This window comes from Hippopotamus amphibius, chromosome 5 (genome assembly GCF_030028045.1).
Source record: "Hippopotamus amphibius kiboko isolate mHipAmp2 chromosome 5, mHipAmp2.hap2, whole genome shotgun sequence".
Lineage (NCBI taxonomy): Eukaryota > Metazoa > Chordata > Mammalia > Artiodactyla > Hippopotamidae > Hippopotamus > Hippopotamus amphibius.
Genome location: NC_080190.1, coordinates 68,528,148 through 68,546,879, shown reverse-complemented (window position 1 = coordinate 68,546,879; position 18,732 = coordinate 68,528,148). Strand labels below are relative to the sequence as shown.

Below are 18,732 nucleotides of genomic sequence, written 5' to 3'. Positions count from 1 at the left end.
AAGTAAGCTCTTACTATTGCCAGTTTATTGTTTTCTGATTGTTTTGTACTTTCTTCCTTTCTTCCTCTTTTGCTATCTTCCTTTGTGATTGGAAGATTTTTTTTTTTTTTTGGAGTGGTATGTTTTAATTCCTTTCTTTTTATCTTTCATGAATCTACTACAGTTTTTTACTTTTTGATTACCATATGGTTTACATAACACATCTTATAGTTAAAATAGTCTATTTTAAACTGATAAGAACTTAATTTTGATTGCACACAAAAATTCTACACTTCTACTCCACTATCACATTACATGCAATTGATGTTATAATGTACATATTTTTATATCATGTATCCATTAACATAATTTATAGTCATTTTTAACATTTTGTTTTTTAACTTTGATACAAGAATTAAATTGATTTAACCACCATTATAGTAATATTCTGTTTTGCCTATAGTGATCACTTTTCCAATGAGTTCCATACTTTTTATCCTCTCATATTGTTGTTTAGTGTTCTGTCATCTCAGCTTAACTCCCTTTAGCATTTCTTGTAAGGTAGGAATACTGGTGATGGACGTCTTCAGCTTTTGATTATCTAAGACAGTCTTTACCTTCCTTTCATTTTTGAAGGACACATTTGCCAAACTTTGGTCAACAGATTTTTTTCTTTCAGCACTTTGAATATATCATCACATTCCCTTCTGGCCTGCATAGTTTCTGCTGAAAAATACATTGATAACCTTATGGGGGAAAGGAGGGCCCCCTTGTATGCAACAAGTCATTTTTCTCTTGCTGCTTTCAAATTTCTTTTTTTCATTAAGTTTGACAATTTGATGATAATGTGTCTTGGTATGAGTCTCTCTGGGTTCTTTTTTTTGTTTTTTGGTTTTTGGTTTTTTTTTTTTTAGACTTTCTGGATATGGATGTCTATTTTATTCCTTGGCTTGGAAAATTTCCAAACATTATTTCTTTAAATGAGCTTTCTGTTCCTTTCTCTTCTCTTCTTCTGGAACACCCATAAAGCATACATATCTACATGATGATATATAGGCATAAGTTTATTAAGATAACTTCACTCTTTGTGATTCCTTTTTTTTTTTTTTTTTTGCTCCTCTGACTGTATGATTTCCAATGATTTGCCTTTGATCCTTCCTTCCTTCTGTTTGATCTAGTCTGCACTAAACTCCATCTATTGATTTTTTTTTCATTCAGTTGTATTATTCAGCTCTATGATTAACTTTTTTTAACATTTTGTCTGTTAAAATTCTTACTTTGTTCGTAAATTGCTATCCTGACCTCAATGAATACCTTCCTGGTCACTATTTTGAATTATCTGTTGGGTAAATCACATATCTCTATTTCATTAGAGTCCATTTCTGGAGGTTAGTTTGTTCTTTTATTTGGAAGACATCTCCCTGTTTTCTTCTTGACTCTCTTTCTGTTGTTCTGTACATTAGACAAAATAGCCACCTCTCTCAATTGAGAGACTGGTCTCAAGTAGGTGATGAACCCCAATAATCAGTCCATCCAGCTATTCCGGATACTTCTCAAACATTTTTGCTATTGTAACTGGAAAAGTTGGGATGCTAGATGTACAGTATAACCCTTTCCAGGGAGAAACTGGTAGCTGGGCTTTATTGCTGGAGCAAGCCGGGAAAAGGAATTGTTGGAAGAGGCTCCACTCATTCAAAACTGCCACTTCATTCTGTGTAGACCCCAGGAAACTAGAGAATGCATGGCTCCATCAGCTCCCAGAGGCAGGCAAGTGAAAAGCTAGATCTTCAGGCAGTAGTCGGAAAAGTCTAGTGTACTAGATGTGTAGTCCAACTCCTTCCAAGAAGATGGTAACTTGGTTATTTCATTGGAGCAACCCAGAGGAAAAGCCATGGGACATGCCCACACAGGTTCAAACACCTAGGAGACTGTTGATTGCCTGTACCAACAGCTCTCAAAAACAGCTGAGTTAGAAGCCAGACCCTGGTCAGCAACTGGAAAAGTTAGTATGTAAATGTGCATTCTAACCCCTTCCAAGAAGAATTTGGAAGCTGGGCTTTATTGCCTTCTCATTCTGAACTGAGCCAGGGGAAAGAACTGCAGCAATTGCTTGAAAACTACCTCTTTGTTCTTTACGGTCCCAAGGGACTAGCAAATATTGGGCCCTGTCAACTGCCAAAGATAGGCAAGCCAGTAGACAGTCCCTTTGGTAGCAGCCATAAAAGTTGGAGTGTTAGATCTATGCCAAAACCTTTCTCCTCAAGGAGACGCTGGGAGATGGGGGATCCTTCTCAACTGTATGATGCTGTGTTAAGAATGGAGTTTATGGAAAGAGTGTGTCTCAGTTTTTCCTTACTGTTTTGAGGTGGGCATTTTCTTAGTTAACCAACATGCAGGAATCGCTCAGCTAGTTTCTGGATTTCTCTCAGGGTTGGTTGATACATATGTAGTTGTTTATTCAGTGTGTTATGGGTGGTGGGAAGAGTCAGGAGCTTCCTATTCTGCCATCTTGCTAAGAATAAAGCTATCCCTATTTTCTTTTTAAAATATTCTGTCTTTGTTGTTCTTCAGTTTCATTACAATTGCAAATGTGGATTTCTTTCTATATACCTTGCTTGTGAATTACTGGATTTTTTTAGCTATGGAGATTGTTATCGTCCATTAGTTCTAGGAAATTCTTAATTTTTTTATGCTTGTCTTCTTTTGTATCTTATATCAGAATATTTTAGAACCTGTCACACTATCCTCCATGTACCTTAACTGCTTTTTAAAAAATATCTTATTTTGTGTCTCTGTGGTGCATTGCAAGTAACTTCCTCAAATACATCTTTCAGATCATTAATTTGCTATCTAATCTCCTGTTTTGCCTAACTAATGAATTTTTCATTTTAGATAGTTTTGCCTGGTCAGTTTTGGTAGTCTTCTGTTCTTTAATCATATTCCTCATACTATACTGAGTAAATGAGGAAATAATATATATTAAGCATACTAATTTACATTTAGTATCTTACAGTTTCAAAATCTGCAGTATTTGCAGATCTGATTCTGCAGCTTGCTCTTTTTACAAAATTTCATTCATGGTGGCTTGCTTATTTGTGTGTCTTGTGAAAACTTATTTTCCTTGGACTTGTATGAGAATTTTTTGTGGATTGAGTGTACGGTGCAGAGAGAATTTGAGTTTACTTCTGGCAGTTACTTGAAGATATTGCCAAGACCAGACAATTTTAAATTTTCAGCTGAAGTTTTAGAGGCTACACAGATAATATGACTTTTGACCCAAAGTCCAAATAAGAACAGACTTAGAGTTAGAAATTTTCCAAGATGTTTTATATTTTTTTCTGAGCCACCCAGGGCCAAGTTAAGCCACCCAAGTTATCCTACTATCTCCTGCTATAGAGGCTAGTGTTTTTCTTGTTTATCCAATGAGATGGTCAAATAAAAGTGTTCTCAGATTCATGTAAGGGGCTCATGTGACTGTCCAGCCCAGAAGTTTTGTCTTTTGTCCTCAGTTCGTGGTCTTCCAAAATCCAAGCTACAGGCAATAATGAAAAAGAAATTCCCCATATCGCCTAGCACAATGCTGGTCCTGGCTTCCTATTTTGGATTTGTGCTCTTTAACCTGGCTGGCCTCAACAAATTTCCCTAATTCACCTATGAGATTAGTCATGTAGTTAAAAATATTTTATCCCTTATTTTAGTTCTTCTAGTTCACTATATTTCTAAAAACCAAACCATCTTTTCATATTAAATTGCTTTCCGATATCACTGATGCCTATTTTTCTTTAGCTACTAAATGCTAATTTGATTAATAGAGGTCCTGTTTTCTCCTTCAGGTAAAAACATAAGAATATAAGGACTACATACCTCAAAATTATTACTCAGTAAAAAGCAGCATAGCTTGGCTGTTATAGGCAACCTAATCGAAGGCTAGATAGCTACTGAGAAAAGACTTTTTTTTTTCTTTTTGTGCTCCATTATCACAGAAAGGAATCTGAGCAGCATATCACTCAGATATTTTCCTTGTGGTTTCCCTAACTATAAATTTACATCCCAGTTAAAAGTTAGGTAAAGTAGAACACATACCCCAAGCATGTACACTACAAATTGGAGAAAGGAGAAAAAAACAGGGGTGAGGGGAAAATGCTCTTCACTCCAATACTACAAAACAACAGGCACCAGTCCTATACTCATTCTTTCCTTCCTTCATTCATTCATTGATATTTACCTGGCATTTACTATGTATAGAGCATTGTTCTAGGTGTTGGGGATACAACACTGAATAAAGGAACATATGAATGATGACACATAAATGAATATACAAAAAGAAGAATATAAACATGACAGCTCTTTGAAAATGACAGCATACTACAAAGCTCCTTTGTTATTATCATCTTTATCACAAGAGGATCTAGATAATTCTGTGGACTATGATTATAAAAGCTGTATTTTCCTTCCACACAAGAGCAAATATACCTTAGTAGACTTGGAGTTTCAAAACAATTTTCACTGGCAAAGTTTCTCACTTAAAATATTTTCAAAATTCTGTTAATCTACAACTGGACACCTCTCAACTCTCATTCAGTCACAAATGCAGAAAGAACACTCTATAATTCACATTAGTTTTTCCAATAAATCAATCGATTTAGCCTATGCAGTGTTCTAATTCAACTTCTATTTTCTCCAACAATAAATCTCAGGTTTCATTTCCACAATCAGCCATGGACCAGAATGAAAGATTTAACAAAGCTTCAGCTTCGTGGTTGTTGAGTAAGCTCTCTCATACATTTCTACTCTATAAACATTTAATGAGACTTACTCCCAACAGAGTATTTACTATGTCAATTTATTTCATAGTATTATATTTGCAGAAGCAAGACAGAGCAAAGGTTATTTTGGATCCTTTACCAATACAGCTTCCTGTAAATAAAGAAAAGTGCTACCATTTAATTTACAAAATCATTTTAAAAGGCTAAATGCTCAATAAATTCTGCTTTATCTAGTTCAGACAGCCTCAGAAGCTATTTGTAACTTGGATATAAGATGTATATAAAATTCAGGCATTTTGTACCAGCTTTCTATCCCTACTTTGACTGGAACTGAATTTCAAAGGTTGTTGAGACAGTATTGGGATTTCTGGGTAATATCTTTGAAATTCCTTTCGGCCTTGATAAGAAGAAGGAAGTCAGCCACTTATCTTACAAAAGGGAAGACTCTATCACTATGCCTATGCCCACTCCCATCAAAGCTACACCCATACACACACAGACACACTTTCTCCTCCTCTCCAACCACTACAATTTCTTGCCTGTAGCAACCAGTTTCAACTAAAGTGAGAAAAGAGAAGTCCCTGAAGGAAGACAACTTCAAAATCTTCTATCTTCTTCTATAATCCTAAGAATATAGAAAAAAATGTCTGGGATAGACTGGGCATCTTATGCAAGCATAACTTGTACAATTCTGTTTAGTACTATGAAAAATGTGATACACAATCTTATCTGTCCACTCTTACAAATTTCACCTCACAATACTAGTCACTCCCCATATACAGACTATTTCTACTCAAATAACCCAGGTACCCAAAAACTTTTCACTAAAAAGTTATGCCATCTTTTGGACTGGGTTACATTTACAATTTATCTGATGGTTCCAACAAACTAAGAATTGTAGAGTAAATTTTTTTGAATTTTGATTAAGCACATTAAACTCTACCTGTGAGAATTCAGTATAATACAGAAGTTAGAAATATCTTCTGGAGTCAGACAAACTAGATTCAGATCCTGGTTACCAGCACTCACTAGCCTTCTGATTTGAGCAATTTAAAAAACTCACATGTCTCAGTTTTATTTTCGGTAAAACAAACAAACAAAAAACACTTACCTTATATGGATATTATAACAATTAAGTGATAATGCTATGTTATGTTAGCTATCAAGAAATGTTACATATTAATGTATGGAGGACCTAATGTTCTGCTAGTACCAATGGTATAAAATCAGTTAGAAACATAATCTTGCCCACAAGGTGTTTTCAATCTTATTATGAAGACAAAACACTCATTTACTAGACAAGTTTACTGAGTATTCATTACACAGGACAAACATTTAGATGATGGTTGTTATTAAAGAATCACCACTAATTTTCTACCTTATTTAGACAAATAGGTCCTAAAATTTTAACATAAATGCTATTAATTAGGATTTTAACAGATTTTTTCATTGATGACAATAATTAGAAATTTAATAATGTTAGATTAGAAATTAAGATACCTGTTTAAGACATGTAACTAAAGGAAAAGCACATGGAAAGGTTATTCTAAATGTAAATGAATTAGATATCTAATAAGCTTATTGGGAAAGTCATAATATTAAGAACAATATAGGAATTATAGGCTATGAGTTTATTTTTTTAAGTTATCAGTAAAACTTTAGTAATTTAATTGTGCTGATTTCTTGATTAGGGAAGAATCTGCTTCCAAACAGTCACCTCTACAACTAACAATTAAAGCTAAGATTTGCTGAGCACTTCTATGTGCCAGTTACTGCTACGAGCACTTTTACATGTATTATTAATTCACTGATTCAGAGAACACTGAGATATAGGTCCTATTATTATCCTCAATTTATAGGTGAAAAAACTAAGAGTTAAATAAAACAGCTTTCCTAAGGTCACGTGGGGAGTAACTGCCACAGCTGGGACAGGAACCCAGGTATCTGGGCTCCTGAAACCCTATCTTTAAGCATTACACCATGTTGTCTTCCATTAAGCAAGTACATATCTGACTTGGATAACCAGTGGTCTTACAGGAATGTCTGACAAATCTATCAGCTCAACATGTTGAAAACTGAGTTGCTGATCTTCCTCTTAAAACTGGCTTCACCCATAGTCTTCCCCATCATAGCTGATAAATACTTCATCCATCCAGTTGCTCAAGCCAAAAAACAAACAAACAACAATAACAACAACAACAAAACCTTGTAATCATCTGTGGTGGACACAGAGGTGTACCGGCCATATCCCCCTTCCAGGTAGGACTTGCTGCCTAGCTGTGGAGAGTGAGGCCAGCAGATGGCCCCCCAGCTATCAGTTCTTTCAGGGTCTGCCTCAGCTGCAGAGGCTGCAGAGGACTCAGCTGCTGAGGACTCCCCATGCCTAGAGGTAAGACCCTTCCCAGAGTAGGGTGACCTGCTTGCAGTTACTGAAAGAGGCCTGGCTATTTCTTGAGTTTAACACTCTCTACAGAGCTCCCTGCTCATTGCTCTGGCTTTGTCTGTCTAGCTCACAAGTGGACTTCTTCCTCTGCTCAGTCCTGCTCCCTTCCTCTTCATTCACACATGTTAATTCCTAATAACACCCTGGATCCCAAACTCTGTCCAGTGGGTGCTTCTAGAGGATCTAACTTGCAACACCAGCCATGACTCTTCCCTTTCTCTCACACCCCACAACCATTCTATCAAATCCAGTTGGCTCTACTTACAAAATTTAGCCTTAGTATTCTCTAGCCACCCTAGTCCGAACTAAAATGTGAGGAGTTCATGAGGTCAGTGCTCAATTATATTCCAAGCATAAAGAACAGTGCCAATGATAAGTATTTTTGGAATGAATAAATCCTACATTTCATAAATTGACCTCTGTAAAATAAAGTCATCATTTCAATCTAATTAACAATCCCAATTTAAATGCATTGACTTCCTTGGCAGAGATATAAAGCAATCAGAAGTCTACCAATAGAATATTGTCCTGCTAATCAATTCATTGGAAAACACAGACAATGATAGAGACTGATTAGGTAACTGGATTTTTATTTCCTTATACTCTGAACTCCAACCCAAGGATCTGAATACACACATCCATTTATTTTCATATTGATACATCAAATCATATTTTAATTTTCTCTCAATTTACCTCAAGTTCGTCAAGGGCACTTCCCAGGGTGGCCGCCTGAGGTTCTGATGGAGCTAACACATTCTGGATGCCTTGTGATGCATTTGAAATTACTTTGAGGGCATTCTGAATTTCTTCACAAACTGTGTCTTTGCTGGCTTTGAGGGAAGCAACATCAGAATGTTCCAAACAAGCTGAACAAATTGAATGCAATATGGGAGAGTTCTCCTTCAATGAGGCCCGGGCACCAGCAATTTCATCCCTCTGATTTGGAGATTTTAGGTCCTGAGGAGAGAAATAAAGAGAGGTTATGAAAGAAAGATTTATATTAAGAAGCTCCATTTTTCTTCCAATATAAATGAAAAGATAATAGACACCAGGAATTCATAACTATAAGTTAAAATAAAGGGCATAAATTATTTCTACACTCCTGATTCTGTTAAAAGTTCTACAATAGGAAAAACTGAGCCAATTAGCAACTGAAGGTCACAATGGTACAGATATGTAATAACTGAGTAACTCATATACTTTTAAGTCAGAAACATACTTCGGCATTTACATTATTAAGTGAATTATAAGAAAGCTTGAATTACAAGAATGCTGATTACCTATTTGCATAGATGATAATGTTTGCATTTAACCTTTTCATTAAAACTAAACGAAGTAAGTTAAGAATACTAAATTAAACCTCTCAACATTCAGCTATCTTCCAGTTTTTTCAGAAATACTTGCTAATAAGTTAATCCTGGATTTTTCTTTCTTCGACATTTATTCAAAGAAATAGTTATTGAGCGTTTAGTATATGTGAACCCTTGTGCTTAGATGTCAAGTGCACAGAAGTGAACAATCCTACAAGGACCTTGTTCTTCTGAAGCTTATGTTCTTGTTTGAGGGGGAAGGGGCCTAAAGACAAACAATAAACTAGGTAAAACAAATACACAATACAGTAATGAAAAATGCTATCGAGAAAACACAACAATGACTAACTTGAGAAGAGAAGCTGATCTAGCTTGAGTGGTCAGAGAAGATATTTCCTCAGAGATGACATTTGCAATAAATATAAATGAAAAGCATTTCAAACAGTGGGAGGGGAGGAAAGAGAAAGTCCCATATCAGTGATAGCTGATTAAAACTAGCTCAATATACAGTGAAAAACCCTGGCAAATACTACCTAACCGAGAGATGAATGTTAACACCATCGGTGATGTCACATGGATATCAGGTGCTCCTTGATATGTTGCGACAAGATGAGCACTTCACCAGTCTGGAATTCTCTCCAAAAGCCCACAATCTCAGTCTAACCATAAGAAAAACAACAAGCAAACCGGATTGGGGAAAATCCTACATGATACCTGGACAGTATTCCTCAAGACTGTTAAGATCACGAAAAACAAAGAGACTGACTAATAAACTGTCACAGACCAGAGGAAACTGGGGAGATATGACAACTAAATGCAACACAGAAGCCTGGATCACTATGTTGTACGACAGAAACTAACACAACATTGTAAAGCAATTATACTCCAATAAGGATGTATAAAATAAAAAAAATATAAAAATAATTTAAAAAAACAGAGGTGATATTTAACAAATTTAAAAGATTTTTTTAAATGGTCCACAAATAAAAGAATTTTAATTGTCTCTCTAATATATTCCTAATAAATTATTTTTCCTAACCCCTGGGAGAAAAAAGTGTTTGACACAATAATATCACAACTTAAAAAAAAAAGAAAAGAAAAAACCTGGATCAGATTCTGGAACAGAAAAAAGACATTAATGGAAAAAACCTATGAATTCCCCAAACAGCCCAGAGTTCAGTTAATAGTAACATATCAATATTTGTTCACTGTGGCAAATGTAAGACTTTAACAATGGGGGAAGTCAGGAGAAAAGTAGATGGGAAATTTCTGTACCATCTTTGCAAAGTATCTAGAAATCTAAAATTATTAATTTAAATAAAAAGTTTAGTTTAAAGAAAATTAACTCAATAACTTAACAACAACATGCATTCCACATACAATATCTCATGTAATCCTTATAAAAACTCATGATACATATTATTCCCCTTTTTAAAGATGAGAAAACTAATGTCTAGAGAGACTAAATTCCTGAACCAACTGACAAAGCTAAATGGTGGCATTTCTTGCTTTGTAACCCAAGTCAGTGTGACTGCTAAGCCATGATCCCAACAGCTATGTTATACTCTTTCCTGCATGGAAAGGATTTCTCTTATTTGCTACTATACAAGGATGAGGATTTGTGCTATACAATGACTTACAGTTTATAAAATGCTTCTGGCTAGTATCTCACTGATCATCACAATACCCTTTGAGACAGTAGGCTAGTGTTATTAGCCCCATTTTAACTAAACAAGTATTTAGTCTAAGGAGATTAAAAGGCTGATAAAAAAAAAAAAACTGAGGTGTAAACTAAGTCTTCTGATTGCAAATCCCATGATTTAGTCACAAGGCTCTGCTACCTTCGGATAATGTTGCCTAAGGTTAATAAATGGCAGCACTACGGTATTTTTAGCTCCTTCCTTCTTGAAAATAAAGGCTGTCTGCTACTTCATGCAGGCTTTGGGGGAGATTAACTTTTTTACAAGATGTAGGGAGGACAGCTAGAAGTAGCTGTCAACTTACTGTTCATACTCATTAATTATCCCAGAAAAGACACCCTGTGGTTTTCTTGGCTTGCCATGATTTCCCACCTGTATTTCTGGTCTGGGTTCTAGTCTCAGCTCTGCCGTTAGCATTCTAAGCTGGCTAAGTCTTCTATTCTTTGGTGTTTGTTTTTCCATCTATAAAAAAGGGGATAATGATACTTCTGCCAACCCTCTAAGGGGATTAACTAAGTAGCACATCGGAAATGGAATATAATTGGAAAATAGTAGAGAATTATAGAATTATTTTATTCCTAAAATTTATCAAACTTGGGGTATTGTTTTTGTCCTGTGATAGTCTTAGTGATCTTCATGTTTCCCACAATTTTGTACAACTCACTTACATTCATCTCAGTGTGACTTAGAGGAAAATTAACTTAATGTTTAAAAAGGATGCACACTCCTCAGAGGAATAACAATACAAAGTATAAATATTCAGAAGGAGCTGAAGAAAATTCTCTGCATATTACAGTATAACTAAAACTAATTATATAATTCTCTCTGAAGTGACCTACACACTGTACTTCTCCATTTAGAATGATAAGGTCAACATTTGAAACATGTATTACTACAAAGAAGGATAAAGTTAAAAACATTATTTCTTTTACTCTGATGGTGGCTATGTATATATGACTGTTAATTGTGTTCACTTTAATGCTGTAGGGACTTTGGAATTTTAAAAATTGTAGTATATTTTGACTTTTGAGTCTATGCTTTGCTATCTTTCCCCAAGGCAATTACAGAATTCTTAATAAGCACTGATACCCCAAAGAGGAAGTCAACAAAGCTTGTGAGAAAGGTTCAGTGAACGTTACAAAAATAACATATTATGACAGCAGGTGGGGGAAAAAAAGGCAGGTTACAGAGTTTAGATAAGAAAAATTGAAAAGGCAAGGCCATTTCTCCTAAAAGACATCCCGAAGTATAAATTTAATGCAGTAAATAAGCACATAGACAAAAGGGCAACTAATGAATGCCACACTTCTAAACAAAAGGTTGTGTTTCTTCTGTTTTGTTTTAACTGATGATACCATAGGTTCAAAGATTCATAGGTTGTCTATTTATCCTCAAATTTAAAATCAGGTCAAAATAGGAATTAAATGGGAGGGTCAATTAGGGATTTCTCTAGATGAAGAATTATAAAGAATTCAGCATCTCAGGGATTGATACTTATTTAATATCTTTTTTTTTTTAATGCTCCAGAAGAAAAAGCTTACATGAGATTTCCAACTTAAGGAGACATTAAATTCTTCCAGCTGATGACGAAATACACAGATGGGATTAAAAAAAGAAGACCTTACAAGTCTGTGCAAGTGGGTAGAGAAGCAACATATGAGTTTTAACCCTGGCAAGAGAACAAAATATATTTAGGGATTTTAAAGATCATAAAGTATAAAAATGGAGGGCTCTAAGCTATCAGTTAATTAATTCAACCATTTATTCAGCAAGTATTGTTGAGGCCCTCCTATACATCAGGCAGTATGCTAACTGTTAGGAATGCAGGGTAAAGAGCTTATAGATCAGAAGGGGAAAACAAACACATTTATATGGGAGTTAAAATAGAGTTATTCATAGTATAGAATCCCTCATCTTGAGGGCATCGAAGAAAATTTATCAGAGGAGGCAACGCTTAAACAGTGAGTAGAAATTATCCCTGAGAACAATGCAGAGAAAAACAACAAACAAAGAAAACAGCATGTGCAAAGGCCTGAGGCATAACAGAGCAAGGAGCATGCAGGCTACTGCAGGTGGCACTGCAAGTATAGGAACACTGAGCGGGAATGGTGATGAATCCAGCTAGAAAGGCAAGCAGATGCCATGCGAAAGAACTGCAAGAGCAACAAGCTCAGATATGTATTTCAAAGATTTCTCTATCAGTGACCATTTAGTGATTAGAGAGAATGAAATTTCAGTCAGGGAGACCAGGCAATAATCCAGGCAAGAGACAATGAGGGCCTGAACGCTGAACACTATTGCTAGGCTCTAGTAGGATGGATCCAGAAATATTTAGGAGGCAAAAATGGTAAGACTTTGTGATACTTAGATGGAAGGGGGTAGAGGTATCTAGAAGCATCTAGAAAATTGTTTCAGCCATTGTGCACATCGTGATGCATTCACCAAGATGGAGAATACAGAATGAGTAATGCATTTGGAAGAGAAAGGTAAAATACATTTCGTCATCTGCCAAGTGTGAGATGTCAGCATAATACCCAAATGAAAATATACTATACATGGATCTAGAATTGAGCTAAAAATAGAGATCTGTGAATCACTAGCTCATAGCTGGAAGCAAAAGTCATGTGTGTGAAGATTACAGGGCCTTCACCCAGGATAAATGTTACAATAAGGAGAAGAACCTGGGAGTCACCATAAGTTGCTTCTTGAAGATGTAAACCTAAAAATTTGTGTGCTAGACCAAAAAGCTAAATACATTTTGTAAATTACCAAGGACACAAGAAGATATTGAACTCTCAAAAAACCAAAGAAGCAACCAAAACATGTGCACACCCTAGAGTTTAGGACCCAAAGTACTGTGGATAATTGTGGCCACTATACTTTAAAAAAAAAGAATTAAAGAAATGTTTTTTAAAAAAGTACTTTGGAAGACAGGATGACTTCTGTACAAGAGAGTTAAAAACATGGGGTCTGTTTGATTTGAAAAGGGAAATTTATATTGGAATACACATGATTTTTCAGTAATCTAGAAATCATGAATGAATTTGACAAGTTGTTAACGGACTTCTTTACTAAATATAGAAACAAAAGATCAAGGATGAAGCTTTTTAGATTTGAGTGAAATCAATTAAAAATATATCTACTCATATTGCTGTCTAGCTCACCTAATTCGCTTGAATGCAAGCACTATAGCTTACTTATTTTTTATCCACTATCTAGTAGTACATGGCACATATTAGGAGCTTAGTCATTTTTTTGAAGAAACAAATAGACAAATGACTAAGAAATAAGCAAGAGGAAATTATACTCAGAAAAGGTAAGCAACTTGGGATATGATTATTCCAAGAAATCAAATGTGTGGAAAATATACATAATCCGGAGAGTTTAAACAAACTTGTACATGATAATGCCACAGAACACTAAAGAGTAAAATTCCATTATATCTATCTGTACACCAAACGTTAGTGAAGCCATTGATACAATCTCTTTGGAAAACTGATAGTTCTACTGAAGCTGAATATATATATATATATATATATATATATATTCATGAACATACATGAACCAGCTCTATTCCACTCTTGGGAGAAGATACACATGGAAATATTTTCAGATGTTCATTGAAAGACACATAAAAGTTTTCATAGAAACACTCTTAATATAGCCCCAAATTAGGAACAACCCAAAGTAATGAGAATGAACAAAATGCAGTTACATGCCACAATACGAAATATGGAATGAAAAACACCAGACATAAAAGAATACATATTACTTGATTCCATCTATATAAAGTTCAAACTCAGGCAAAACTAATCTACAGTTTTAGAAATCAGAATAGCATTAACTCTTGAGGGGTGATTAGAGACTGGAAAATGGTATAAGGGATATTTTGAATTCTGGTAATTTTCTATTTCTTGATCTGGGTGCTTGTTACCTTGGAGGTGGTGTGTTCAGCTGTGAAAATTCATTAACCTGTATGCATATAAGCTGTACATTTTTATGAATGTATATTATACTTCAATTTTAAAAGTTTATACAAAATCAAACAAAATAAAAGTGTTAATAAAGCCAAGCAAATACTCACTGGTATAAATGAGCTATAGAACTGTCATGTTACATTTCCCATGATATTAAGGGAAGGATGAAAAAATTGGATATGCACTCCATTTGCAAGTATCTTCTACCCATTTAAGGGCTTCTGTTTAAAAATTTTTTTTAAATCTATATGTTTGAAAAATAAAAAAGGAAATCTATAGCTATGCCATCAAAACAGGTAAAGCTAAAGGATTTGCACAGCAATCGATTCCATATACCCTTGAACAAACCCACATTTCAAAGAATCAGAGAAAACTTCCTTGCTAGGCTACATCCCTGCCCAGGTAGAATAGCTCAGCAGATACTCTGCTCAACAGAGCAGAACTACATGCAAATTATTCAGTTTTTCTTCCAGGTGTTTAAATGAAGTTTCTGGAGCTGACAAAACCACTCTGGTAGTAGAGGGAAGGAAGCTCATAAAGAGCAGTTTTGTTTTCTTAAGACTAAGAAGATGTGCAGCAGAAAAGCCTAATGGATACTTTGCTATTTGGATTCCTTTCTTGGTTGGCTTCTATCCCCAATCTTCTCTCTGCCAAGATGCTGCATGCTAACTGCTTCACTGTTCAGGCAGCGTCATGTTCTATCAGAAAACAAAATAGTGCAGACACCTGCTAATTTAAATGTTTTTCTCCATCATAAATTAGGAAGTGGAATACTTAGCCTTAACTGAGCTGAGGGATATAAGATGGTGAAACAAGAGTAGACTACACAGATAAAAAGAAGGTTCTGAGAAAAAAAAAGACTGAAAAATGTATGATTTTACAATCAAAACATTATTAAGCAGCAGAGAGAAATTTTCACTGCTCTTCTATACTTATTTTCCATTTTCTGTTTCATGTTAATAGGACAAATTCAATAAAGGAGAAAATAAAAGAATTCTTCAAATTCAAATGGAAAACTGAGAAACCATATAATGATACTACTAAGATATCCCCAAGGTATGTACTCCAGGCCATTAATGCATACCTTGAGTAGTTGAAATACACCAAAGTGAATATTAATAACTCCAAAGAAACCTCCTAGGAGAGCAATATTACTTAATTCTGATGCAGACTACTGTGTCAGTTAAGAAAATGTATATATAAAGTTCAGAAATACACTATGTTCACCTTCTATCCATCTGAAACAATACTATGTATTAATCTACTATTTGCCTTGAATTTATATCTAAAAATTAAATTCTGTCTTAAGTCATGTATCATATGATTAAAGGAAAAAGAATAAGCAGAAAAACATAAAAATAATAAGCTACTTCAATAAGATCCAGTTGCTGTACTTCATGCTTTCCTTCCATTTGTGTATATACTTCATTAATTAATCTAACAAAATTCAAATATCCATAAATTAGAAAACATTTTCCTGTATGGATTAATTAACATCTATGAGAGTTAAGCTGGATTTTAACATCTAATCAAGGATCAATAAATATCATTACCATTCCAATTCCTTACTTAAGTTTCTGTGACTCACTTGTGAGAAATAAATCACCATTTTCCAAATATTCTGGTGCATCTAAGAAAGCAAATAGCGTCATTGAATATAAATGGGATCCAAGCCCAGGGATGTTGATGCAACTTCCTAGTTAATAATCCCTTACATTCACAGAGTGGTTTATCCTGTTTAATATGTTTCTACTCATTCTTTCACAAAGAATCCCATGAGGAGATATAAAAAGTGTTATTATTTTTTAGAGATTGGAAAGATGGATAATGCTTATCCCTGGGCCTGAGGAGCCTACAATAAGGGAAGTGAGGCAACTGCTGAGCAGCTCCAAGGCAGGAAGTCTGTCTTGTAATGAAAACAGCATGAGCTTTGGGGTTACAGTTCCAACATAAAAACACTCCAATAGCTGGAGATTTTGATTGTAATAATTAACCTTACTTCAGCTATGATGATAAAAGGTGGTAGTTGTGACTGTTTTTAAGAAAGCCAACATTTTGACCCACCTTCTAGAATAATGGAAATAAAATCAAGAATAAACAAATAGGACCTAATGAAACTCACAATTTTTGCACAGCGAAAGAAACCATGAACAAGACAAGAAGACAACCCTCAGAATGGGAGAAAATACTTGCCAACGAAGCAATGGACAAAGGATTACTCTCCAAAATATATAAGCAGCTCATGAAGCTTAATACCAAAAAAGCAAATAGCCCAATCCACAAATGGGCAGAAGACCTAAATAGACATTTCTCCAAAGCAGACATACAGGTGGCCAACAAACATGAAAAGATGCTCAACATCACTAATCATTAGAGAAATGCAAGTCAAAGCCACAACGAGATATCACCTCACACCACTCAGAATGGCCATGATCAAAAAATCTAGAAACAATAAATGTTGGAGAGGATGTGGAGAAAAGGGAACTCTCCTGCACTGTTGGTGGGAATGTAAGTTGATACAGCCACTATGGAAAACAGTTTGGAGGTTCCTTAAAAAACTAAAAATGGAACTACCATATGATCCAGTAATCCCACTACTAGGCATATACCCAGAGAAAACCATAATCCAAAAATAAACATGTACCATAATGTTCACTGCAGGACTATTTACAATAGCCAGGACATGGAAGCAACCTAAATGCCCGTCAACAGATGAATGGATAAAGATGTGGCACATATATACAATGGAATATTACTCAACTATAAAAAGGAATGAAATCGAGCTATATATAACAAGGTGGATAGACCTAGAGACTGTCATACAGAGCAAAGTAAGCCAGAAAGAGAAAAACAAATACCATATGCTAACTCATATGCATGGAATCTAAAAAATGGTACTGATGAGCCCACTGACAGGGCAAGAATAAAGATGCAGATGCAGAGAATGGACTTGAGGACTCGGGGGCGGGGGCGAAGGAGAAGCTGGGACGAAGTGAGAGAGTAGCATAGACATATATACACTACCAACTGTAAAATAGATAGCTAGTGGGAAGTTGCTGTATATCAAAGGGAGATCAACTCGATGATGGGTGATGCCTTAGAGGGCCAGGACAGGGAGGGTGGGAGGGAGTTGTAGGAGGGAGGGGATATGGGGATATATGTATAAATACAGCTGATTTACTTTGGTGTACCTCAAAAACTGGTAGAAGAGTGTAAAGCAATTATATTCCAATAAAGAACTTAAAAAAGCCAACATTTATTAAATAGCTATAACGCTTCCTACATGCAAATACTCTCTATTCTTTCTCATTTAATGACCCAGCTATGAATAAGACCCAGGATTGGCTCCTGTCTTATCACTCTTTCTACCCAACACTATTTTTTTGTCATTGTCATTAGCTTCTCTCTCACAAAGTCTGTCTAAGGACTTTCCTACAACCCTGCAGTTCTGTAGTGGTCCAAAAGAAAATATACATTTCAGCATAACTTCCTGACAAATAATTGTCACACCTAATACAACTCAAACTAGAAATGTATTCCTTAATTCAGTTTCAGAATAAGACTGATAAGATAACGTCAGGCCAAAATTATAACACTAAATTAAAGTGTGATTGCTAAGGTCATTTAGTTTGCCTCAAAATATAAGTGAATGATACATGAAGAAAGAGTAAAATTAGTATCATCTTGACTATTTTAATCTACCTTTGATAAAGTAACAGCTCTAAACATAGCATCTTAGTAATGATAGCTTAATGGTTGCTTTTTCCAGAGCAAAAACCTGTTTGTCTTTTGAGTTTAATTCAACAGGCTTGAAACACCTGCTACAAGGTGCGACTTTAAAGCTAAGGCTATAAACTCAGATTCTAAGTGGGAAGTGTGAATAGGCCAGATGTAAGTCAACAGAGAGTGATGAAGCTCTCACACAATAGAGAGTATCTGCCCCATTTAAACACATTCAAATCCAGCTGGCCCAACAAAAAGAATCCCTGACCTCTGCTCTAAAGCTCTAGCACAGTAATTTGTGTGAGCCTTATGAATGCAGTCTCCATGCTTTATATTTACAGCATATGTGTATCTGACCTTGGAAGAGATTGGAAAAAATGGATCATGTTTGTCCCTGGGCCTGAGGAGCCTACAATAAGGCAAGTGAGGCAAATGCTGAGCAACTCCAAGGCAGGAAGTCTGTCACATAATGAAAATAGCATGAGCGTTGGGGTTATAATTCCAACACGAAAACACTCCAATAGCAGGAGATTTTTATTGTAATAATTAACCTTACTTCAGCTACAAAATGGGGAATAATAATTCCTACCTTACAGGGTATTAATGAGGTTACCTAATTTAATGTGAAACATTTTTCCAGCATTTTCTTACTTGACCTCTCTCTATAGGCAAACTATTGGTCATATTCCCTCCTTAAACATTTCTCCCATCTTCTTAAATGACAATGAATACTAAATTTAAATTGACAGGTAATGACCTCTCTCCTGAGCTCCAGGATCATAATTCAAGTTGGATCTAAAAAGAAAGATGTCCAAAATTGAACCCATTGCTTTT

The 18,732-nt window shown here is 35.3% G+C and overlaps 1 protein-coding gene across 1 annotated transcript in view; it reads right to left on the bottom strand.

The window, feature by feature from the left end:
• CTNNA3 (catenin alpha 3) overlaps window positions 1-18,732 on the bottom strand; it is a 1,725,716-nt gene that overhangs the window by 1,239,164 nt on the left and 467,820 nt on the right. The window contains exon 6 of the mRNA XM_057737480.1: window positions 7,882-8,145. Within this exon, the coding sequence (XP_057593463.1) occupies window positions 7,882-8,145 (264 nt within the window). The remainder of the gene's footprint in view (window positions 1-7,881; window positions 8,146-18,732) is intronic.